Here is a 27,500-nt window from a genome sequence, read left to right as displayed (position 1 = left end):
TTTTATGTTTTTAATTATTATACATGTATTTGATTATTATATATGTTTTTAACTATTATATATGTTTTTGAATATTATACATGAATTTAATTATTGTATAAGTTTTTGATGATTATATATGTTTTTAATTATCATATATGTTTTTAAATATTATATATGTTTTTATTATTATATATGTTTTTATTATTATATATGTTTTTAATTATTATATATGTTTTTGATTGTTATATATGTTTTTATTATTATATATGTTTTCAATTATTATATGCGTTTTTGTTATATATGTTTTTATTATTATATATGTTTTTGATTATTATTTACGTTTTTGAATTTTATACATGTTTTTTAATTATTATATATGCTTTAATGATATATGTTTTTATTTATTATGTATGTTTTTTATTATTATATATGTTTTTGAATATTATACATGTTTTTAATTATTATATATGTTTTTAATTATTATATATGTTTTTGATTGTTGTATATGTTTTTATTATTATATATGTTTTTAATTATTATATATGTTTTAATTATTGTATATGTTTTTAATTATTATATATGTTTTTAATTATTGTATATGTTTTTAATTATTATATAGGTTTTCAATTATATATGTTTTTAATTATATATGTTTTTGATTGTTATATGTTTTTATTCTTATATTTGTTTTTAATTATTATAAATGTTTTATTATTATATATGTTTTTCATTGTTATACATGTTTTTAATTATTATATGTTTTTAATTATTATACATGTATTTGATTATTATATATGTTTTTAACTATTATATATGTTTTTGAATATTATACATGATTTTAATTATTGTATAAGTTTTTGATGATTATATATGTTTTTAATTATCATATATGTTTTTAAATATTATATATGTTTTTATTATTATATATGTTTTTATTATTATATATGTTTTTAATTATTATATATGTTTTTGATTGTTATATATGTTTTTATTATTATATATGTTTTCAATTATTATATACGTTTTTGTTATACATGTTTTCAATTATTATATACGTTTTTTGTTATATATGTTTTTATTATCATATATGTTTTTGATGATCATATATGTTTTTGATTATTATTTATGTTTTTGAATATTATACATGTTTTTTAATTATTATATATGTTTTAATGATATATGTTTTTATTTATTATGTATGTTTATTATTATTATATATGTTTTTGAATATTATACATGTTTTTAATTATTATATATGTTTTTAATTATTAAATATGTTTTTGATTGTTGTATATGTTTTTATTATTATATATGTTTTTAATTATTATATATGTTTTTAATTATTGTATATGTTTTTAATTATTATATAGGTTTAAAATTATATATGTTTTTAATTATATATGTTTTTGATTGTTATATGTTTTTATTATTATATTTGTTTTTAATTATTATAAATGTTTTATTATTATATATGTTTTTCATTGTTATATATGTTTTTAATTATTATATGTTTTTAATTATTATACATGTATTTGATTATTATATATGTTTTTAACTATTATATATGTTTTTGAATATTATACATGATTTTAATTATTGTATACGTTTTTGATGATTATATATGTTTTTAATTATCATATATGTTTTTAAATATTATATATGTTTTTATTATTATATATGTTTTTATTATTATATATGTTTCCGAATATTATACATGTTTTTAATTATTATATATGTTTTTAATTATTATATATGTGTTTGATTGTTGTATATGTTTTTATTATTATATATGTTTTTAATTATTATATATGTTTTTAATTATTGTATATGTTTTTAATTATTGTATATGTTTTAAATTATGTGTTTTTAATTATATATGTTTTTGATTGTTATATGTTTTTATTATTATATTTGTTTTTAATTATTATAAATGTTTTATTATTATATTTCATTTTTTCATTTTTATATATGTTTTTAATTATTATATGTTTTTAATTATTATACATGTATTTGATTATTATATATGTTTTTAATTTTTGCATATGTTTTTGATTGTTATTACCATTTTATTATTATATATGTTTTTAATTATTATATATGTTTTTGAATATTATACATGATTTTAATTATTGTATAAGTTTTTGACGATTATATATGTTTTTAATTATCATATATGTTTTTAAATATTATATATGTTTTTATTATTATATATGTTTTTAATAATATATAAATATATATATATATATATATATATATATATATAATTAAAAACATGTATGATATTCAAAAACATATACAACAATCAAAAATATGTATAATTATTAAAAACATATATAATAATAAAAACATATATAATATTTAAAAACATATATGATAATTAAAAACATATATAATAATGTGTGTGTGTGTGTGTAGGGAACATAAAATAATATAGTGGGCCACATAAAATAATATAGTGGGCCACTTTAAATGATGCTGAGGGCCACATTAAATAATACGGTGGGCCAAGTAAAATGATACGGTAGGTCACCTTAAATAATGTGGTGGGCCTTGTAAAATGATACAATGAGCCATATATATTATTGTGGTGGGCCACATAAAATGATACGGTGGGCCAACTAAAATGATGCGGTAAACCATATAAAATAATGTGGTGGGCCACTAAAAAAATGTGCTAGACCACATATAATGATGTGGCGGGCCAGTTGAAAACTTGCAGTGGGCCACATAAAATGATACCGCTGGCCACCAAAAAATGGGATTAATGATGTGGCGGGCCACATGAAATAACGTGGTGGGCCACATAAAATGATATGTAGGGCCGTATAAAATAATGTGGCGGGCCACAAAGGGAGATGTGCTGGACCAAATTAAATGACTTGAAATATTGTGGCAGGGTCACTTTAAATAATGACATGACATAATGTGTTGGGCCTGATAAAATAATGTGGCCCCCAGACCTTGAATGTGACTCCTGTGCTCCAGACAATGTTATTGTCCCAGCATGACTGATAGAAAGCCCTCAACAGTTTCCAAAGTCGGCTAGCTCGATGCTAGTTTACATTGCATACTCCATAAGCATGCTACTGATTAGCATTAGCGCTTTTACATGGCGACTTCAACACCTCCAAATTTGGTCACAAGCAAGACGCACGTCACAATCCAACAGCTGCTGTGTAATAGGTGCAATACTTACAGTGTTAACACTTTTCAGGGCACAACTACCACTTCCCCCACTATGGCAACACATGCTGATGTGACCTTTGAACTCCCACTCCACACAAAATGTGACCTTTGAACTCCCACTTCCCTAAAGGTCCACACTAATCCCACTGATGGAGTTCCACCCGTGTGGGAGGTCCGCCCCACCCCCCCCCCCCGAGTGTTGTCATGCCGATCGATACGCGTCTAAAAATAGCCGCTCCATGACAGGCGAGTTTATTGTGTCATCGCCAAGGCAACGGTAACCGTGGCAACCGCAGAGTGAGCAGGCGTCTTGAAGGAGGCTTCTCGAAAGAAACAAAAACTAGGTTTTTTTGGGGGGGGGATTTGTTGAAGGGATACAAAAAGCAGACCAGACCTGGACCAGGAAACTGGACCAGGAAACTGGAGCGACCCCCGCCGGCTACATGATGGCGGATCGTTAGATGGATTGTGAGGTCGGACAGGAAGTGAACGTGAGCGTGTTATCCTCGCCATATCACGCCATGTACGCCACAGCTCAGCAGGTGGGCGGAGCTTGAGGGCGCCATGACTCATCACGCCACACGGCGTTCTAACAACAACAACAACAACAACAACGCTGTCGACCCACTTCCTGCTGAACTACTAAACTACTACTGATCGCTAGCTATCAGCCACCACCGCTAATCGCTAGCCATCAGCTGGCGCCGCTAATCGCTAGCTATCAGCCACCGCCTCTAATTGCTAGCTATCAGCCACCACCGCTAATCGCTAGCTATCAGCCACCACCGCTAATCGCTAGCTATCAGCCACCACTGCTAATCGCTAGCTATAGCCATCACCGCTAATTGCTAGCTATCAGCCACCATCACTAATTGCTAGCTATGAGCCACCACCGCTAATCGCTAGCTATTAAGCCGATGCCGCAAATCGATAGCTATCAGCCGGCGCAAGTAACCGCTAACCATCAGCCGGCATTGCTAATCGCTAGCCATCAGCTGGCGCCGCTAATCGCTAGCTATCAGCCACCACCTCTAATTGCAAGCTATCAGTCACCATCGCTAATCGCTAGCTATCAGCAACCACTGTTAATCGCTAGCTATCAGCCATCACCGCTAATTGCTAGCTATCAGCTACCACCGCTAATCGCTAGCTATTAAGCCGGTGCCGCAAATCGCTAGCTATAGCCATTACCGCTAATTGCTAGCTATCAGCCACCATCACTAATTGCTAGCTATGAGCCACCACCGCTAATCGCTAGCTATTAAGCCGATGCCGCAAATCGATAGCTATCAGCCGGCGCAAGTAACCGCTAACCATCAGCCGGCATTGCTAATCGCTAGCCATCAGCTGGCGCCGCTAATCGCTAGCTATCAGCCACCACCTCTAATTGCGAGCTATCAGTCACCATCGCTAATCGCTAGCTATCAGCAACCACTGTTAATCGCTAGCTATCAGCCACCACCGCTAATCGCTAGCTATCAGCCATCACCGCTAATGGCTAGCTATCAGCTACCACCGCTAATCTCTAGCTATTAAGCCGGTGCCGCAAATCGCTAGCTATCAGCCGGCGCAAGTAACCGCCAACCATCAGCCGGCATTGCTAATTGCTACCTATCAGCTGGCGCCGCAAATCGCTAGCTATCAGCCGCTGTGGCAAATTGAAAGCAATAAGCCAACGCAACTGATCGCTAGCTAACGGCCGGCACCGCAAATCGCTAGCTATCAGCCAGCATAACTAATCGCTTGCTAACAGCCGCTGTCGCAAATCGCTAGCTATCAGCCAGCGCAACTATTTGCCAGCTTTCAGCCGGCTTTCACTGCTAATTGCTAGCTTTTACCTGGCACAACTAATTGCTAGCTATCAGCTAGCACTGCTAATTGATAGGTATCAGCTGGCGCCGCAAAGCGCTGGCTATCGGCCGGCACCGCTAATTGCTAGCTATCAGCCAATGCATATCTGCCAACTTTTGAAATCAGAAAAACCTAGTAGCCAGGGTCCAGGGGCCGCAGGCCCCGGTAGGTCCAGGACAAAGTCCTGGTGGGGGGTTCAGCTTCGCCCCCCCGACGCACAATGATTGATTGCATTCAGACAGGTTAAAATGTTGCTAAAACCATCACTTTTCTATCAGTCACAGTGACTTTTCAAAACAAAAATATTACAGCAAAAATCATATGGGTTGATTGACATGTTTATTCTGTAAGCTAACTTCAATAGTTTGAAATTATTTTGACAGTTAATGCCAGTTATCCTGTCAACCTTTCACAAGACTTCAATTTGTTCATTGAAAGTATAAACACTTTTTACAGTAAACAAATGGTAAAACAGTACTAAACAATTCCATTAAAAAAAAATTGGTGTCATTATTAACTTTCTGTCCAAGCTTGTATAATCGACTGCCTTGTTCAATTGTAAAAAACATTCTGTGCCTAAAATTCACATTTCTATCACAATGATCATACTGTAAACATGGTAAGCTAACTTCATTACAATTAATAGTCCTGTCAATAGCATGGAATTACAATTCAAATGTAGTTTTTTTGTAAGCCTTTCAAAAGAATTCAAAATATGAAAAATGAATGAAAATGAATTTAAGCCATCAGACACTTGAAAAGTGGCACATCACATCTCTAATGTAATCATTTGAACTTTTCAACAGAAATAGCACTGCAAAAATATTAAGGACATACTTCTGTATTTTGGTAGTTATGCTGTCAACATTTAACAAGATTTCTTCAACTTGGACTTGAAAGCATAAATAGTATAAACACTTTTAACAGTATAACAGTACTAAACAATTCCAATAGATAACATTGGTGTCATTACCTTTTTGTGGCTAAAATCCAAATTTAGCAACGGCATTAGACTTGTGTTTTTTTGTCCCAACGTGGTCTTTTACATCGCTAATTCCTCCGTGTCCGATCGAAACAATCTTGTCTGCACAAGGTGCAATTCGCGTAGTTTTCACCCTTTTTGGAACGGATAATTATTCCCGGATAGGCTTTTGAATATTCTTCACGGAATGACTGCAGTTTTCTTTTGGGTTTAAGACTGGTTTGCGATTTTTCTCCGGCTGATTCCATGATCGTTCGCTCGTTTGGAAACAATGGCAACAGGTGCCTCGTGCTTGGCAGCGGTGCTATAAATAGCCTCGCGCATGGCATTCGGAATGGCTCGACAGGAAGTTACGGAAAGCAGTGTCGATTGTCATTGTTGTTACGCGATTTTGTGAATAAAATTTAAAAAAAAAAAAAAAATTTAATTAATGAAAAACCGTATTTTTTATCACTGCAACCGTAACCCGGAATAGGTTGATGAAAACCGTACTAATTACGGGAAAACCGGAGTAGTTGGCAGGTATGCCAATGCAACTAATCGCGAGCTATCGGCCGGCAGTGCTAATTGCTAGCTATCAGCCGAAACCGCAAATCACACCTATCAGCCGGCACAACTAATTGCTAGCTTTCAACCGGCACTGGTAATCGCTACCTAACAGCTGCTGTCGCAAATTGCTAGCTATCAGCCAGGGCAAATAATTGCTAGATATCAACCTGCACTGCTAATTGCTAGCTATTAGCTGGTGCCGCAAATCGCTAGCTATCAGCCAGAGCAAACAATTGCCAGCTTTCAGCCGGCACCGCTAATTGCTAGCTATCAGCCAGCCTTGCAAATCGCTAGCTATCAGCCGGCGCAACTAATCGCTATCTAACAGCCGCTGTCGCAAATTGCTAGCTATCAGCTGGCGCTGCAAGTCGCTAGCTAACAGCCGCTGTCGCAAATTGCTAGCTATAAGCTGGCGCTGCAAGTCACTAGCTAACAGCCGCTGTTGCAAATTGCTAGCTATCAGCCAGCGCAAACAATATTGCCAGCTTTCAGCCGGCACCGCCAATTGCTAGACATCAGCCAGCACTGCTAATTGCTAGCTATTAGCTGGTGCCACAAATCGCTAGCTATCAGCTGCTGTCGCAAATAGCAAGCAATCAGCCAGCGCAACTAATCACTAGCTATCAGCCAGCACCGCTAATTGCTAGCAATCATCCAGCGCAACTAATCACTAGCTATCAGCCAGCACCGCTAATTGCTAGCAATCATCCAGCGCAACTAATCACTAGCTATCGGTTGGCACCGCTAATTGCTAGCAATCATCCAGCGCAACTAATCACTAGCTATCAGCCGGCACCGCTAATTGCTAGCAATCATCCAGCGCAACTAATCACTAGCTATCAGCCAGCACCGCTAATTGCTATCTAACAGCCTCTGTCGCAAATTGCTAGCTATCAGCTGGCGCTGCACGTCGCTAGCTAACAGCCGCTGTCGCAAATTGCTAGCTATCAGCCAGCCTTGCAAATTGCTAGCTATCAGCCAGCGCAACTAATCGCTATCTAACAGCCGCTGTCGCAAATTGCTAGTTATCAGCTGGCGCTGCAAGTCGCTAGCTAACAGCCGCTGTCGCAAATTGCTAGCTATCAGCCAGCCTTGCAAATTGCTAGCTATCAGCCGGCGCAACTAATCGCTATCTAACAGCCGCTGTCGCAAATTGCTAGCTATAAGCTGGCGCTGCAAGTCGCTAGCTAACAGCCGCTGTTGCAAATTGCTAGCTATCAGCCAGCGCAACTAATCACTAGCTATCGGTTGGCACCGCTAATTGCTAGCAATCAGCCACTGTGGCGATAACCAGCCAGTGGCCATCACTAACCACTAACTAACATTTGGCACCGCTAATCGCTGGCTAGCAGACGCTGGCGCTCAATCGCTAGCCCAACAACATTTCCTGGTTAGCTTCTAGAGTAGTAAAAAGTGCTGCCTCACCAGTTTTCCCTCCAGCGTGTAGATCTTCTTCACCACGCCAGAGTCCAGCTTGATGGCGTGGGTGATGTCGGTGAGCACCTGCTCGTAGGAGCGCGCCGTCTTCTTGTTGAGCAACACCCGCACCGCCTTGCGAGGCTTCACGCCGCTGCGCACCACCGTCACCAGGCGGGGGCGCACAAAGTCCTTGCAGCTCTCCGCCGCCGCCGCCGCCTTGGCGCTGCTCAGCGACGCAGGCCCGCGGGCCGCCGCCGCCGCCGCCTTAACGTTGACGGACCAGTTGGGGTTGACGTTCTTGGTGTAGTCCACCTTCTTGTAGGCCTCCAGCGAGCTGCACACGTAGCTGTCGCCTGCAGGGGGCGCCAGAAGTCACATGTCAACACAATAAACTCCTCAGACTAGATCATTAGCTGAATAAAGCTACCATATTAGCATTAGCATGCTAACGGGTCTCATTTGTCAAATAAAACATTTGACTCGGAGCTGAAAAATGTGTTAAAAATGCTAGCATGCTAACATTAGCATACATTAAGTACCAAAATATGACTGAGGTGTATACCTATAAAATCAACTAAATAAAGCTACCATATTAGTGTTAGCATGCTAAAAGATCTCATTTGTCAAGTAACAAAACATTTGACTCCGAGCTGAAATATGTGTTTAAAATGCTAGCATGCTAACATTAGCATACATTAAATACCAAAATATGACTGTGTATATCTATAAAATCAACTAAATAAAGCTACCATAGTAGCGTTAGCATGCTAACAGGTCTCATTTGTCAAGAAACACAATATTTGACTACGAGCTGAAAAATGTGTTAAAAATGCTAGCATGCTAACATTAGCATTCATTCAGTACCAAAATAAGACTGAAGTATATATCTATAAAATCAGCTAAATAAAGCTACCATATTAGCGTTAACATGCTAACAGGTCTCATTTGTCAAGTAACAAAACATTTGACTCCGAGCTGAAAAATGTGTTAAAAATGCTAACATGCTAACATTAGCATTCATTCAGTATCAAAATAAGACCGAAGTATATACCTATAAAATCAGCTAAATAAAGCTACCATATTAGCGTTAGCATGCTAACAAGTCTCATTTGTCAAATAATAAAACATTTCATTCTGAGCTGCAAAATGTGTTTAAAATGCTAGCATGCTAACATTAGCATTCATTAAGTACCAAAATAAGACTGAAGTACTGTATATACCTATAAAATCAGCTAAATAAAGCTACCATGTTAGCGTTAGCATGCTAACGGGTCTCATTAGTCAAGTAACAAAACATTTGACTCGGAGCTGAAAAAAAGTGTTAAAAATGCTAGCATGCTAACATTAGCATGTATCAAGTAACAAAATATGATTGAGTTGTATACCTATAAATTCAGCAAAATAGAGCTACAATATTAGTGTTAGCATGCTAACAGGTCTCATTTGTCAAGTAACAAAACATTTTAATCCGAGCTGAAAAATATGTTAAAAATGCTAGCATACTAACATTAGCATGTATCAAGTAACAAAATATGACTGAGGTGTATACCTATAAAATAAGCAAAATAAAGATACCATATTAGCATTAGCAAACTAACAGGTCTCGTTTGTCAAGTAACAAAACATTTGACCCGGAGCTGAAAAATGTGTTTAAAATGCTAGCATGCTAATGTTAGCATGTATCAAGTAACAAAATAGGACTGAGGTGTATACCTATAAAATAAGCAAAATAAAGATAACATATTAGCATTAGTAAGCTAACAGGTCTCGTTTGTCAAGTAACAAAACATTTGACTCCGAGCTGAAAAATGTGTTAAAAATGCTAGCATGCTAATGTTAGCATGTATCAAGTAACAAAATATGACTGAGGTGTATACCTATAAAATAAGCAAAATAAAGATACCATATTAGCATTAGCAAACTAACAGGTCTCGTTTGTCAAGTAACAAAACATTTGACCCGGAGCTGAAAAATGTGTTTAAAATGCTAGCATGCTAATGTTAGCATGTATCAAGTAACAAAATAGGACTGAAGTGTATACCTATAAAATAAGCAAAATAAAGCTACCATATTAGCGTTAGCAAGCTAACAGGTCTCGTTTGTCAAATAACAAAACATTTGACACCGAGCTGAAAAATGTGTTAAAAATGCTAGCATGCTAATGCATGTATCAAGTACCAAAATATGACTGAGGTGTATACCTATAAAATAAGCAAAATAAAGCTACTGTATTAGCTTTAGCATGCTAACAGATCTCATTTGTCAAGTAACAAAACATTTGACTCCGAGCTGAAAAATGTGTTAAAAATGCTAGCATGCTAATGTTTGCATACATTAGGCACCAAAATATGACTGAGGTATATACCTATAAAATCAACTAAATAAAGCTACCATATTAGCGTTAGCATGCTAACAGGTCTCATTTGTCAAGAAACACAATATTTCACTCCGAGCTGAAAATTGTGTTAAAAATTCTAGCATGCTAACATTAGCATTCATTCAGTATCAAAATAAGACTGAGGTATACACCTATAAAATCAACTAAATAAAGCTATCATATTAGCGTTAGCATGCTAACAGGTCTCATTTGTCAAAAAAACACAATATTTGACTCAGCTGAAAAATGTGTTTAAAATGCTAGCATGCTAACATTAGCATTCATTAAGTACCAAAATAAGACTGAAGTATATATCTATAAAATCAGCTAAATAAAGCTACCATATTAGCGTTAGCATGCTAACAGGTCTCATTTGTCAAGAAACACAATATTTGACTCCGAGCTGAAAAATGTGTTAAAAATGCTAGCATGCTAACATTAGCATTCATTCAGTACCAAAATAAGACTGAAGTATATATCTATAAAATCAGCTAAATAAAGCTACCATATTAGCGTTAGCATGCTAACGGGTCTCATTTGTCAAGTAACAAAACATTTGACTCTGAGCTGAAATATGTGTTTAAAATGCTAGCATGCTAACATTAGCATTCATTAAGTACCAAAATAAGACTGAAGTACTGTATATACCTATAAAATCAGCTAAATAAAGCTACCATATTAGCGTTAGCATGCTAACAGGTCTCATTTGTCAAGAAACACAATATTTGACTCCGAGCTGAAAAATGTGTTAAAAATGCTAGCATGCTAACATTAGCATTCATTCAGTACCAAAATAAGACTGAAGTATATATCTATAAAATCAGCTAAATAAAGCTACCATATTAGCGTTAGCATGCTAACGGGTCTCATTTGTCAAGTAACAAAACATTTGACTCTGAGCTGAAATATGTGTTTAAAATGCTAGCATGCTAACATTAGCATTCATTAAGTACCAAAATAAGACTGAAGTACTGTATATACCTATAAAATCAGCTAAATAAATCTACCATATTAGCGTTAGCATGCTAACGGGTCTCATTTGTCAAGTAACAAAACATTTGACTCCGAGCTGAAAAATGTGCTAAAAATGCTAGTATACTAACATTAGCATGTATCAAGTAACAAAATATGATTGAGTTGTATACCTATAAATTGAGCAAAATAAAGCTACAACATTAGTGTTAGCATGCTAACAGATCTCATTTGTCAAGTAACAAAACATTTGCCTCGGAGCTGAAAAATGCGTTTAAAATGCTAGCATGCTAATGTTAGCATGTATCAAGTAAAAAAATATGACTGAGGTGTATACCTATAAAATAAGCAAAATAAAGCTACTGCATTAGCTTTAGCATGCTAACAGATCTCATTTGTCAAGTAACAAAACATTTGACTCCGAGCTGAAAAATGTGTTTATAATGCTAGCATGCTAACATTAGCATACATTAAGCACCAAATTATGACTGAGGTATATACCTATAAAATCAACTAATTAAAGCTACCATATTAGCGTTAGCATGCTAACAGGTCTCATTTGTCAAGTAACAAAACATTTGACTCCGAGCTGAAAAATGTGTTAAAAATGCTAGCATGCTAACATTAGCATGTATCATGTAACAAAATATGACTGAAGTATATACCTATACAATAAGCAAAATAAGGCTACCATATTAGCGTTAGCAAGCTAACAGGTCTCGTTTGTCAAATAACAAAACATTTGACTCCGAGCTGAAAAATTTGTTAAAGATGCTAGCATGTTAATGTTAGCATAAATTAAGCACCAAAATATGACTGAGGTATATACCTATAAAATCAACTGAATAAAGCTACCATATTAGCGGTAGCATGCTAACAGGTCTCATTTGTCCAGAAACACAATATTTGACTCCGAGCTGAAAAATGTGCTAAAAATGCTAGTATACTAACATTAGCATGTATCAAGTAACAAAATATGATTGAGTTGTATACCTATAAATTGAGCAAAATAAAGCTACAACATTAGTGTTAGCATGCTAACAGATCTCATTTGTCAAGTAACAAAACATTTGCCTCGGAGCTGAAAAATGCGTTTAAAATGCTAGCATGCTAATGTTAGCATGTATCAAGTAAAAAAATATGACTGAGGTGTATACCTATAAAATAAGCAAAATAAAGCTACTGCATTAGCTTTAGCATGCTAACAGATCTCATTTGTCAAGTAACAAAACATTTGACTCCGAGCTGAAAAATGTGTTTATAATGCTAGCATGCTAACATTAGCATACATTAAGCACCAAATTATGACTGAGGTATATACCTATAAAATCAACTAATTAAAGCTACCATATTAGCGTTAGCATGCTAACAGGTCTCATTTGTCAAGTAACAAAACATTTGACTCCGAGCTGAAAAATGTGTTAAAATGCTAGCATGCTAACATTAGCATGTATCATGTAACAAAATATGACTGAAGTATATACCTATACAATAAGCAAAATAAGGCTACCATATTAGCGTTAGCAAGCTAACAGGTCTCGTTTGTCAAATAACAAAACATTTGACTCCGAGCTGAAAAATGTGTTAAAAATGCTAGCATGCTAACATTAGCATTCATTCAGTACCAAAATAAGACTGAAGTATATATATATAAAATCAGCTAAATAAAGCTACCATATTAGCGTTAGCATGCTAACAGGTCTCATTTGTCAAGTAACAAAACATTTGACTCCGAGCTGAAAAATGTATTAAAAATGCTAGCATGCTAAAATTAGCATGTATCAAGTAACAAAATAGGACTGAGGTGTATACTTATGAAATAAGCAAAATAAAGCTACCATATTAGCGTTAGCATGCTAACAGGTCTCAATTGTCAAATAACAAAACATTTGACTGCGAGCTGAAAAATGTGTTAAAAATGCTAGCATGCTAACATTAGCATGTGTCATGTAACAAAATATGACTGAAGTATATACCTATAAAATAAGCAAAATAAGGCTACCATATTAGCGTTAGCATGCTAACAGGTCTCATTTGTCAAATAAAACATTTGACTCCGAGCTGAAAAATGTGTTAAAAATGCTAGCATACTAACATTAGCATGTATCAAGTAACAAAATATGACTGAAGTGTACTATACCTATAAAATAAGCAAAATAAGGCTACCATATTAGCGTTAGCATGCTAACAAGTCTCATTTGTCAAGTAACAAAACATTTGACTCCGAGCTGAAATATGTGTTTAAAATGCTAACATGCTAACATTAGCATACATTAAGTACCAAAATATGACTTAGGTGTATACCTATAAAATCAACTAAATAAAGCTACCATATTAGCGTTAGCATGCTAACAGGTCTCATTTGTCAAGTAACAAAACATTTGACTCGGAGCTGAAAAATGTATTAAAAATGCTAGCATACTAACATTAGCATGTATCAAGTAACAAAATATGACTGAAGTGTATACCTATAAAATAAGCAAAATAAGGCAACCATATTAGCGTTAGCATGCTAACAGGTCTCATTTGTCTAGTAACAAAACATTTGACACCGAGCTGAAAAATGTATTAAAAATGCTAGCATGCTAAAATTAGCATGTATCAAGTAACAAAATAGGACTGAGGTGTATAACTATAAAATAAGCAAAATAAAGCTACCATATTAGCGTTAGCATGCTAACAGGTCTCATTTGTCAGGTAACAAAACATTTCAATCTGAGCTGAAAAAGTGTTAAAAATGCTGGCATGCTAACATTAGCATACATTAAGTAACAAAATATGACTGCAGTATATACCTATAAAATAAGCAAAATAAGGCTACCATATTAGCGTTAGCACGCTAACAGGTCTCATTTGTCAGGTAACAAAACATTTCAATCTGAGCTGAAAAAGTGTTACAAATGCTAGCATGCTAACATTAGCATACATTAAGTACCAAAATATGACTGAAGTATATACCTATAAAATCAACTAAATAAAGCTACCATATTAGCGTTAGCATGCTAACAAGTCGCATTTGTCAAATAATAAAACATTTCATTCTGAGCTGAAAAAGGTGTTAAAAATGCTAGCATGCTAACAGGTTTTTTTTTCGTCCAGATTGGAACTTTTCCAGACTCATTTCAAAAAGTTTGCACAAAGTTACGAGCGGCAACCGACCTTCGACCAGCTGCTCCACGGCGGTGACGCGCCTGCTGCCGTCCAGCGAGTAGATGGTCCGGACGCCCTGCGGCAGGTTGACGTTGCCGGACAGGGAGCGCGTCAGGTCGGCCAGCAGGGCGTCGAAGGTCCGGAAGCGGTCGGCGGAGACGGCGTAGACGACGCCGTTGAAGTAGCGGTCGCCGTTGCGGTAGAAGCGGACCTTCTTGGCGCGCTTCTCGGCGCTGAGAGCCTGCAGGGTGCGGGCACGGAAGAGGCTGCAGTGCGCGCTATGAGCCGGGCTCTGCACGCCGTTGGCGCGGCCGTGACGCTCACCCTTGTCCCGCTCGTCGAAGTGCTCCATGTCCGTGTCCGGGTCCATCACGCGGCCCACCAGGCTGTCTGGCGCAGGTACAGAAAAGTTGGCGTCACCCCAAAAAAACAACAGCAAGGGAGCGAACAACGTCGCCCAGAATAGAGTCCTAATGACGGATTAAACCCTCTAAGCCACCCGTGCTCCTGCACCCGGCTGGCCGATCAATAACTGCCGATATCGGCCCCGAAAAAGTCGCCGCGCCGGGCTGACGACATCCCATAATACTCCCCGATGATGACGAGGATGAAGATGACTTACCCACAGAGATGAGATCCACGTTCACCTCCACGATGACACGAGCGTTACTTTCAGCAGTGTGTGTGTGTGTGTGTGTGTGTGTGTGTGTGTGTGTGTGTGTGTGTGTGTGTGTGTGTGTGTGTGTGTGAGAGAGAGAGCAGAATAAGTAGAAGCTGCCTCCTCCTCCGCCTTCACCTCCTCCTCATCCACGTCACTCGTGTCGTGATTCCCCACTCAAGCCCCCCCACCCCCCACCCCCCCTTTCCAGTCATTAAGATCCCAGCAGGCATTGATGATACAACCTTGATTATATCTACATGTCCGAGCTCACACTGATGTCAGAACAACGTTGAAAAATAGTTGTGTTGGTAAACTGAGATGACGATGATGTCTTAACGTTGGAGAAATTACCAAAAATCAACGGTCAAATCAACGTTAAAGAACCCAACATTGAATAAACGTCGTCAAAAATCATGTTGTTTCAACGTTGTATTTGTGTTGTTGAATATTGGTTGGGAAATGACCAAAATTCAATGGTCAAATAAACGTCAGAATCCAACATTGATTAAATGTTGTCAAAAGCATGTTGTTTCAATGTTATGTTTGAGTTGTTGAATATTGGTTGGGAAATGACCAAAATTCAATGGTCAAATCAACATCAGAACCCAACATTGATTAAACGTTGTCAAAAGCATGTTGTTTCAATGTTATGTTTGAGTTGTTGAATATTGGTTGGGAAATGACCAAAAATCAACGGTCAAATCAACGTCAGAACCCAACATTGATTAAACGTCGTCAAAAAGCATGTTGTTTCAATGTTGTATTTGTGTTGTAGAATATTGGTTGGGAAATTCCCAAAATTCAATGGTCGAATCAACGTTAAAGAACCCAACATTGAATAAACGTCGTCAAAAAGTATGTTGTTTCAATGTTGTATTTGTGTTGTTGAATATTGGTTGGGAAATTCCCAAAATTCAATGTCAAATCAACGTCAGAACCCAACATTGATTAAACGTCGTCAAAAAGTATGTTGTTTCAACGCCGTATTTGTGTTGTAGAATATTGGTTGGGAAATGACCAAATTTCAACGGCTAATTAAATGTCAGAACCCAACATTGATTAAACGTCGTCAAAAAGCATGTTGTTTCAACGTTATGTTTGAGTTGTTGAATATTGGTTGGGAAATGACCAAAATTCAACGGTCAAATCAACGTCAGAACCCAACATTGATTAAACGTCGTCAAAAAGCATGTTGTTTCAACGCCGTATTTGTGTTGTAGAATATTGGTTGGGAAATTCCCAAAATTCAATGGTCGAATCAACGTTAAAGAACCCAACATTGAATAAACGTCGTCAAAAAGTATGTTGTTTCAATGTTGTATTTGTGTTGTTGAATATTGGTTGGGAAATTCCCAAAATTCAATGTCAAATCAACGTCAGAACCCAACATTGATTAAACGTCGTCAAAAAGTATGTTGTTTCAACGCCGTATTTGTGTTGTAGAATATTGGTTGGGAAATGACCAAATTTCAACGACTAATTAAATGTCAGAACCCAACATTGATTAAACGTCGTCAAAAAGCATGTTGTTTCAACGTTATGTTTGAGTTGTTGAATATTGGTTGGGAAATGACCAAATTTCAACGGTCAAATCAACGTCAGAACCCAACATTGAATAAACGTCGTCAAAAAGCATGTTGTTTCAACGTTGTATTTGAGTTGTAGAATATTGGTTGGGAAATAACCAAAATTCAATGGTCAAATCAACGTCAGAATCCAACATTGAATAAACGTCGTCAAAAAGCATGTTGTTTCAATGTTGTCTTTGTGTTGTAGAATATTGGTTGGGAAATGACCAAAATTCAATGGTCAAATCAACGTCAGAACCCAACATTGATTAAACGTTTCAAAAAAGCATGTTGTTTCAACGTTGTATTTCTTTTGTAGAATACTGGTTGGGAAATGACCAAAATTCAACGGCTAATTAAATGTCAGAACCCAACATTGATTAAACGTTGTCAAAAAGCATGTTGTTTCAACATTATGTTTGCGTTGTTGAATATTGGTTGGGAAATTCCCAAAATTCAATGTCAAATCAACGTCAGAACCCAACATTGATTAAACGTCGTCAAAAAGCATGTTGTTTCAACGTTGTATTTGAGTTGTTGAATATTGGTTGGGAAATGACCAAATTTCAACGGTTAATTAAATGTCAGAACCCAACATTGATTAAACGTCGTCAAAAAGCATGTTGTTTCAACGTTGTATTTGGGTTGTAGAATATTGGTTGGGAAATGACCTAAATTCAACGGTCAAATCAACGTCAGAACCCAACATTGATTAAACGTTGTCAAAAAGCATGTTGTTTCAACGTTGTATTTGTGTTGTAGAATATTGGTTGGGAAATGACCAAAATTCAATGGTCGAATCAACGTTAAAGAACCCAACATTTATTAAACGTCGTCAAAAAGCATGTTGTTTCAACATTGTATTTGTGTTGTAGAATATTGGTTGGGAAATGACCAAATTTCAATGGTCGAATCAACGTTAAAGAACCCAACATTGAATAAACGTCGTCAAAAAGCACGTTGTTTCAACGTCGTATTTGTGTTGTTGAATATTGGTTGTGAAATTCCCAAAATTCAATGTCAAATCAACGTTAGAATCCAACATTGATTAAACGTTGTCAAAAGCATGTTGTTTCAATGTTATGTTTGAGTTGTTGAATATTGGTTGGGAAATGACCAAAATTCAATGTCAAATCAACGTTAGAATCCAACATTGATTAAACGTCGTCAAAAAGCATGTTGTTTCAACGTTGTATTTGTGTTGTTGAATATTGGTTGTGAAATTCCCAAAATTCAATGTCAAATCAACGTCAGAACCCAACATTGATTAAACGTTGTCAAAAAGCATTTTGTTTCAACGTTGTATTTGTGTTGTAGAATATTGGTTGGGAAATGACCAAAATTCAATGGTCGAATCAACGTTAAAGAACCCAACATTGGATAAACGTCGTCAAAAAGTATGTTGTTTCAACATTGTATTTGAGTTGTTGAATATTGGTTGGGAAATGACCAAATTTCAATGGTCGAATCAACGTTAAAGAACCCAACATTGGATAAACGTTGTCAAAAAGTATGTTGTTTCAACGTTGTATTTGTGTTGTTGAATATTGGTTGTGAAATTCCCAAAATTCAATGTCAAATCAACGTCAGAATCCAACATTGATTAAACGTCGTCAAAAAGCATGTTGTTTCAACATTGTATTTGTGTTGTAGAATATTGGTTGGGAAATGACCAAATTTCAACGGTGAATTAAATGTCAGAACCCAACATTGATTAAACGTCGTCAAAAAGCATGTTGTTTCAACGTTATGTTTGAGTTGTTGAATATTGGTTGGGAAATGACCAAAAATCAACGGTCAAATCAACGTGAGAACCCAACATTGAATAAACGTCGTCAAAAAGTATGTTGTTTCAACATCGTATTTGTGTTGTAGAATATTGGTTGGGAAATGACCAAAATTCAACGGTCAAATCAACGTCAGAACCCAACATTGATTAAATGTTGTCAAAAAGCATTTTGTTTCAACGTTGTATTTGAGTTGTTGAATATTGGTTGGGAAATGACCAAAATTCAATGGTCAAATCAACGTCAGAACTCAACATTGATTAAACGTCGTCAAAAAGCATGTTGTTTCAACGTATTTGTGTTGTATAATATTGGTTGGGAAATGACCAAATTTCAACGGTTAATTAAATGTCAGAACCCAACCTTGATTAAACGTCGTCAAAAAGCATGTCGTTTCAACGTATTTGTGTTGTAGAATATTGGTTGGGAAATGACCAAAATTCAATGGTCAAATCAACGTCAGAACCCAACATTGATTAAACGTCGTCAAAAAGCATGTTGTTTCAACGTTATGTTTGTGTTATAGAATATTGGTTGAGAAATGACAAAAATTCAATGGTCAAATCAACATGATAATCCAACATTGATTAAACGTCGTCAAAAAGTATGTTGTTTCAATGTTGTATTTGTGTTGTAGAATATTGGTTGGGAAATGACCAAAATTCAATGGTCAAATCAACGTCAGAACCCAACATTGATTAAACGTCGTCAAAAAGCATGTTGTTTCAACGTATTTGTGTTGTATAATATTGGTTAGGAAATGACCAAATTTCAACGGTCAAATCAACGTCAGAACCCAACATTGATTAAACGTTGTCAAAAAGCATGTTGTTTCAACGTTATGTTTGAGTTGTTGAATATTGGTTGGGAAATGACCAAATTTCAACGGTCAAATCAACGTCAGAACCCAACATTGATTAAACGTCGTCAAAAAGCATGTTGTTTCAACGTTGTATTTGTGTTGTAGAATATTGGTTGGGAAATGACCAAAATTCAATGTCAAATCAACGTCACAACCTGACATTGATTAAACATCGTCAAAAAGCACGTTGTTTCAACGACAATCAAATTAGAATTTTCCAAGTGCAAAAAAATTCCAGGAATTACCAGAATTTCCGGTTTTCCAAAGCCCTACTTTCACCTCCTCCTGGAAAGTTTCCACAGTCCACATTTTTCGACCGTTTTTGTCCATTCCACCTTCAAAACATTCTTCTTGATTGAGACAACAAACATTTTTCTTTTCGTACAAATTTCCGTTTTTTTTTCCAGAAATTCCGAAATACCCATTTAAATTCCAACTGTTACTACGTCAACATTTTTCAACCATTTTGAAAAATCCCAACACCATGTCATCTCGGAAAACTGTTGTATTACCTATATTTTCAAAAATATCAGTTTTTCCCGAAATTCCCAAATTTCTAGGAAATTCCCATTCCCATTCATATTCATAATTATGCAATGCTAAAAATTCTGCGCCATATTTTACCCGATTCCGACCTTTCAACCATCCACCCATACTGTCGAACGCAAAACATGTTGTCCCTTTCCCAAATTTTCCGGTTTTCCTGGAATTTCCGGTAATTTTCTCCCCATTGACACTGAATGGGAAATATACAAACTTCTGTATATCCCACATTTTCTATCTGATTCAAACCGTTCCAACATCCACACACTCCACTCACCCTGGACATTACCGGTTCGAAAAAATCCATGATTACCCGGAATTACCAGGAATTTCCCCTCATTGAAAATGAATGGGCAATATGCAAATCTTTTCATATCCCACATTTCGCATTTGATTCGAACCGTTCCAAAATCCACACACTCAACTCACCCTGGACATTACCGGTTCCAAAAAATCCATGATTACCCGGAATTACCAGGAATTTCCCCTCATTGAAAATGAATGGGCAATATGCAAATCTTTTCATATCCCACATTTCGCATTTGATTCGAACCGTTCCAAAATCCACACACTCAACTCACTTTGGGCAATCAAACCAGAATTTTCCAAGTGCAAAAAAATTCCAGGAATTACCAGAATTTCCTGTTTTCCAAAGCCATATTTTCAACTCCTCTTGGGAAATGTTCAGTCCACATTTTTCAACCGTTTTTATCCATTCCACCTTCGAAACATTCTTCTTAATTGAGACAACAAACATTTTTCTTGTTGTACAAATTTCCGTTTTTTTCAGAAATTCCAGGAATTCCGAAATACCCATTTAAATTCAAACTGTTACTACGTCAACATTTTTCAACCGATTTGAAAAATCCCAACACCAACCCATGCATATCATCTAGGACAATTGTTGTATTACCTATCTTTTAAGAAACTCACGTTTTCCCCAAATTTCCCAAATTTCTAGGAAATTCCCATTCAAATGAATGGACATATTCATAGTTATGCAATGCCCAAAATTCTGCGCCATATTTTACCCGATTCCGACCTTTCAACCATCCACCCACACTGTTCTTCACATATGTCGAACGCCAAACATTTTGTCCCTTTCCCAAATTTCCCGGTTTTCCTGGAATTTCCGGTAATTTTCTCCCCATTGACAATGAATGGGAAATATACAAACTTCCGTATCGCACATTTCTTATCCGATTCAAACCGTTCCAACATCCACACACTCCACTCACCCTGGACATTCAAGCCAGCAGGTTTCCCGGTTCCGAAAATTCCCTGATTACCCGGAACTACTAGGAATTTCCCCTCGTTGAAAATTAACGGGCAATATACAAATATTTTCATATCCCACATTTGATTCGAACCGTTCCAAAATCCACACACTCAACTCACCTTGGGCAATCAAACTAGAATTTTCCAAGTGCAGAAAAATTCCAGGAATTACCAGAATTTCCTGTTTTCCAAAGCCATATTTTCAACTCCTCTTGGGGAAATGTTCACAGTCCACATTTTTCAACCTTTTTGTCCATTCCACCTTCAAAACATTCTTCTTAATTGAGACAACAAACATTTTCCTTGTTGTACAAATTTCCGTTTTTTTCAGAAATTCCAGGAATTCCGAAATACCCATTTAAATTCAAACTGTTACTACGTCAACATTTTTCAACCGATTTGAAAAATCCCAACACCAACCCATGCATATCATCTAGGACAATTGTTGTATTACCTATCTTTTAAGAAACTCACGTTTTTCCCCAAATTTCCCAAATTTCTAGGAAATTCCCATTCAAATGAATGGACATATTCAAAATTATGCAATGCCCAAAATTCTCAAAATTCTGCGCCATATTTTACCCGATTCCGACCTTTCAACCATCCACCCACACTGTTCTTCACATATGTCGAATGCCAAACATTTTGTCCCTTTCCCAAATTTCCCGGTTTTCCTGGAATTTCCGGTAATTTTCTCCCCATTGACAATGAATGGGAAATATACAAACTTCCACATCCCACACTCACCCTGGACATTCAAGCCAGCAGGTTTCCCGGTTCCGAAAATTTCCCGATTACCCGGAATTACCAGGAATATCCCCTCATTGAAAATGAACGGGCAATATGCAAACCTTTTCATATCCCACATTTCTCATCCGATTGGAACCGTTCCAACATCCACACACTCCACTCACCCTGGACAATCAAACTAGAATGTTCCAAGTGCAAACAATTTCCAGGAATTTCCGGTTTTCCAAAGCCCTATTTTCACTTCCTCCGGGAAAGTGTTCACAGTCCACAATTCCACATTAAATAAAATTTTCTTTTTGTTGTTGACAATTTTAACAGAAAAATGTACGACACGAATTTGATTCGAACCGTTCCACCACACACTCCACTCACCTTGCACAATCAAACTACAATTTTTCAAGTGCAAAAAAATTCCAGGAATTACCAGAATTTCCTGTTTTCCAAAGCCATATTTTCAACTCCTCTTGGGAAATGTTCACAGTCCACATTTTTCAACCGTTTTTGTCCATTCCACCTTCAAAACATTCTTCTTAATTGAGACAACAAACATTTTTCTTGTTGTACAAATTTCCGTTTTTTTCAGAAATTCCAGGAATTCCGAAATACCCATTTAAATTCAAACTGTTACTACGTCAACATTTTTCAACCGATTTGAAAAATCCCAACACCAACCCATGCATATCATCTAGGACAATTGTTGTATTACCTATCTTTTAAGAAACTCACGTTTTTCCCAAAATTCCCAGGAAATTCCCATTCAAATGAATGGACATATTCATAGTTATGCAATGCTCAAAATTCTGCGCCATATTTTACCCGATTCCGACCTTTCAACCATCCACCCATACTGTCGAACGCAAAACATGTTGTCCCTTTCCCAAATTTTCCGGTTTTCCTGGAATTTCCGGTAATTTTCTCCCCATTGACACTGAATGGGAAATATACAAACTTCTGTATATCCCACATTTTCTATCTGATTCAAACTGTTCCAACATCCACACACTCCACTCACCCTGGACATTACCGGTTCCAAAAAATCCATGATTACCCGGAATTACCAGGAATTTCCCCTCATTGAAAATGAACGGGCAATATGCAAATCTTTTCATATCCCACATTTCGCATTTGATTCAAACCGTTCCAAAATCCACACACTCAACTCACCTTGGGCAATCAAACTAGAATTTTCCAAGTGCAAAAAAATTTCCAGGAATTACCAGAATTTCCTGTTTTCCAAAGCCATATTTTCAACTCCTCTTGTCAAATGTTCACAGTCCACATTTTTCAACCGTTTTTGTCCACTCCACCTTCAAAACATTCTTCTTAATTGAGACAACAAACATTTTCCTTGTTGTACAAATTTCCGTTTTTTCAGAAATTCCAGGAATTCCGAAATACCCATTTAAATTCAAACTGTTACTACGTCAACATTTTTCAACCGATTTGAAAAATCCCAACTCCAACCCATGCATATCATCTAGGACAATTGTTGTATTACCTGTCTTTTAAGAAACTCACGTTTTTCCCAAAATTCCCAAATTTCGAGGAAATTCCCATTCAAATGAATGGACATATTCATAGTTATGCAATGCTCAAAATTCTGCGCCATATTTTACCCGATTCCGACCTTTCATCCATCCACCCATACTGTTCTTCACATATGTCGAACACCAAACATTTTGTCCCTTTCCCAAATTTCCTGGAATTTCCGGTAATTTTCTCCCCATTGACAATGAATGGGAAATATACAAACTTCCACATCCCACATTTCTTATCCGATTCAAACCGTTCCAACATCCACACACTCCACTCACCCTGGACATTCAAGCCAGCAGGTTTCCCGGTTCCGAAAATTCCCTGATTACCCAGAACTACTAGGAATTTCCCCTCGTTGAAAATTAACGGGCAATATACAAATATTTTCATATCCCACATTTGATTCGAACCGTTCCAAAATCCACACACTCAACTCACCTTGGGCAATCAAACCAGAATTTTCCAAGTGCAAAAAAATTCCAGGAATTACCAGAATTTCCTGTTTTTCAAAGCCATATTTTCAACTCCTCTTGGGAAATGTTCACAGTCCACATTTTTCAACCGTTTTTGTCCATTCCACCTTCAAAACATTCTTCTTAATTGAGACAACAAAAATTTTTCTTGTTGTAAAAATTTCCGTTTTTTCAGAAATTCCAGGAATTACGAAATACTCATTTAAATTCAAACTGTTACTACGTCAACATTTTTCAACCGATTTGAAAAATCCCAACACCAACCCATGCATATCATCTAGGACAATTGTTGTATTACCTATCTTTTAAGAAACTCACGTTTTTCCCAAAATTCCCAAATTTCTAGGAAATTCCCATTCAAATGAATGGACATATTCATAGTTATGCAATGCTCAAAATTCTGCGCCATATTTTACCCGATTCCGACCTTTCAACCATCCACCCACACTGTTCTTCACATATGTCGAACGCCAAACATTTTGTCCCCTTCTCAAATTTCCCAGTTTTCCTGGAATTTCCGGTAATTTTCTCCCCATTGACAATGAATGGGAAATATACAAACTTCCACATCCCACATTTCTTATCCGATTCAAACCGTTCCAACATCCACACACTCCACTCACCCTGGACATTCAAGCCAGCAGGTTTCCCGGTTCCGAAAATTCCCTGATTACCCAGAACTACTAGGAATTTCCTCTCGTTGAAAATTAATGGGCAATATACAAATATTTTCATATCCCACATTTGATTCAAACCGTTCCAAAATCCACACACTCAACTCACCTTGGGCGATCAAACCAGAATTTTCCAAGTGCAAAAAAATTCCAGAAATTACCAGAATTTCCAGTTTTCCAAAGCCATATTTTCAACTCCTCTTATGAAATGTTCACAGTCCACATTTTTCAACCGTTTTTGTCCATTCCACCTTCAAAACATTCTTCTTAATTGAGACAACAAACATTTTTCTTCTTGTATAAATTTCCGTTTTTTCAGAAATTCCAGGAATTCCGAAATACCCATTTAAATTCCAACTGTTACTACGTCAACATTTTTCAACCGATTTGAAAAATCCCAACACCAACCCATGAATATCATCTAGGACAATTGTTGTATTACCTATCTTTTAAGAAACTCACGTTTTTCCCAAAATTCCCAAATTTCTAGGAAATTCCCATTCAAATGAATGGACATATTCATAGTTATGCAATGCTCAAAATTCTGCGCCATATTTTACCCGATTCCGACCTTTCAACCATCCACCCACACTGTCGAACGCAAAACATGTTGTCCCTTTCCCAAATTTTCCGGTTTTCCTGGAATTTCCGGTAATTTTCTCCCCATTGACACTGAATGGGAAATATACAAACTTCTGTATATCCCACATTTTCTATCTGATTCAAACCGTTCCAACATCCACACACTCCACTCACCCTGGACATTACCGGTTCCAAAAAATCCATGATTACCCGGAATTACCAGGAATTTCCCCTCATTGAAAATGAATGGGCAATATGCAAATCTTTTCATATCCCACATTTCGCATTTGATTCGAACCGTTCCAAAATCCACACACTCAACTCACTTTGGGCAATCAAACTAGAATTTTCCAAGTGCAAAAAAATTCCAGGAATTACCAGAATTTCCTGTTTTCCAAAGCCATATATTCAACTCCTCTTGGGAAATGTTCACAGTCCACATTTTTCAACCGTTTTTGTCCATTCCACCTTCAAAACATTCTTCTTAATTGAGACAACAAACATTTTCCTTGTTGTACAAATTTCCGTTTTTTTCAGAAATTCCAGGAATTCCGAAATACCCATTTAAATTCAAACTGTTACTACGTCAACATTTTTCAACCGATTTGAAAAATCCCAACACCAACCCATGCATATCATCTAGGACAATTGTTGTATTACCTATCTTTTAAGAAACTCACGTTTTTCCCAAAATTCCCAAATTTCTAGGAAATTCCCATTAAAATGAATGGACATATTCATAATTATACAATGCTCAAAATTCCGCGCCATATTTTACCCGATTCCGACCTTTCAACCATCCACCCACACTGTTCTTCACACATGTCGAACGCCAAACATTTTGTCCCTTTCCCAAATTTCCCAGTTTTCCTGGAATTTCCGGTAATTTTCTCCCCATTGACAATGAATGGGAAATATACAAACATTTCTTATCCGATTCAAACCGTTCCAACATCCACACACTCCACTCACCCTGGACATTCAAGCCAGCAGGTTTCCCGGTTCCGAAAATTTCCTGATTCCCCGGAATTACCAGGAATTTCCCCTCATGCAAACCTTTTCATATCCCACATTTCTCATCCGATTGGAACCGTTCCAACATCCACACACTCCACTCACCCTGGACATTCAAGCCAGCAGGTTTCCCGGTTCCGAAAATTCCCTGATTACCCGGAATTACCAGGAATTTCTCCTCATGCAAACCTTTTCATATCCCACATTTCTCATCCGATTGGAACCGTTCCAACATCCACACACTCCACTCACCCTGGACAATCAAACTAGAATTTTCCAAGTGCAAACAAATTCCAGGAATTTCCGGTTTTCCAAATGCCCTATTTTCACTTCCTCCTGGAAAGTGTTCACAGTCCACAATTCCACATTAAATATCATTTTCTTTTTGTTGTTGACAATTTTAACAGAAAAATGTACGACACGTGAACGCATACTTAGACAATTCTCTACACTTTAATATTATCCGATCACGCAAACAAGACATTAAAAGCATCATTTTTTTCCCGGTTGTCAAAAATAAATCAATCAATTAGTAAAAAAAAAATTATATTAATCAAAAAGAGTTGCTTATGCAAAGTGTGTAATGAGATATTATACATTTTTATTCACTGAGGGCAGACATAATTAATACTAATCTCTTTTGGACAATGTGAGTAAATCAGATCGATGACCCTAATCAATACAGCATTTACTTATATGACCCGATCCAGACAACCTTCCCTAGTCATGGTGACAAAAAAAAATGCAACTAACAGGGCTCTCGACAGTGGAAAAGTTAGGCCCGAGTCAAAAATGTGAAGAACCCCTGGACACATCAGTCCTTGTGTGTTTTATCCACATTATGGACATTTCTATCAGATTGGATTGTGTTCTTGGAGGACATTTCATTAGGTACAGAGTCCAGAGAGGACCAGCTGGTGTTGTGTTGGCGTGAGGTTGCTCATGTAACATGCATGGGAGGACTTCTTACTTGGAAAAGACTGCCAGCAAGTTGCAAATGTAGGAAGCGCAAAGTGGGCAGCAGGTTTTTGTTTTTAGTGTTTCACGTGATGCTTGAGGGTGGGCAACCTGCTTCCATGCTGGGCTTTGGTGCCTCCCCCTCCTTTCACATGTCCCCCTCCTCCCTCGCTTTCTTTGCCTTTTCCTCTCTTGGCGTCGCCTTCACACTTCCTGCTCCACTGCTTCGCCCTGCGCGGAAAACACTGCTGTGACTTTTGATTCTGCTCAAAAGCAACAATTTCCTAGCTGGAGGGCAGTGGTGTCCAACGGTTCCAACAGGATGTTTTTTTCCTTGAAACTGTCAT

The 27,500-nt window shown here is 36.7% G+C and overlaps 2 protein-coding genes across 4 annotated transcripts in view; both read right to left on the bottom strand.

Annotated features, from left to right (window-relative positions):
* dclk1a (doublecortin-like kinase 1a) overlaps nucleotides 1-15,211 on the bottom strand; it is a 150,831-nt gene extending 135,620 nt beyond the window's left edge. Inside the window, exons 1-3 of one of the 3 annotated variants that reach the window (XM_061931330.1) lie at nucleotides 15,091-15,211; nucleotides 14,478-14,858; nucleotides 7,976-8,322 (exon numbers count right to left, since the gene is read on the bottom strand). In XM_061931330.1, the coding sequence (XP_061787314.1) occupies nucleotides 7,976-8,322; nucleotides 14,478-14,838 (708 nt within the window). In that variant the 5' untranslated portion in view covers nucleotides 14,839-14,858; nucleotides 15,091-15,211. The remainder of the gene's footprint in view (nucleotides 1-7,975; nucleotides 8,323-14,477; nucleotides 14,859-15,090) is intronic. The other 2 variants (XM_061931328.2, XM_061931329.2) reach the window with 2 other exon arrangements.
* Nucleotides 15,212-26,777: 11,566 nt separating this feature from the next.
* ccdc169 (coiled-coil domain containing 169) overlaps nucleotides 26,778-27,500 on the bottom strand; it is a 15,614-nt gene continuing 14,891 nt past the window's right edge. The window contains exon 8 of the mRNA XM_061931297.1: nucleotides 26,778-27,384. Coding sequence (XP_061787281.1) covers nucleotides 27,231-27,384 — 154 coding nt within the window. The 3' untranslated portion in view covers nucleotides 26,778-27,230. The remainder of the gene's footprint in view (nucleotides 27,385-27,500) is intronic.

This window comes from Nerophis lumbriciformis, linkage group LG37 (genome assembly GCF_033978685.3).
Source record: "Nerophis lumbriciformis linkage group LG37, RoL_Nlum_v2.1, whole genome shotgun sequence".
Taxonomy (NCBI): Eukaryota; Metazoa; Chordata; class Actinopteri; order Syngnathiformes; family Syngnathidae; genus Nerophis; species Nerophis lumbriciformis.
The sequence above is the reverse complement of the archived record's forward strand: the minus strand, read 5'-3'. Positions and strand labels throughout refer to the sequence as shown.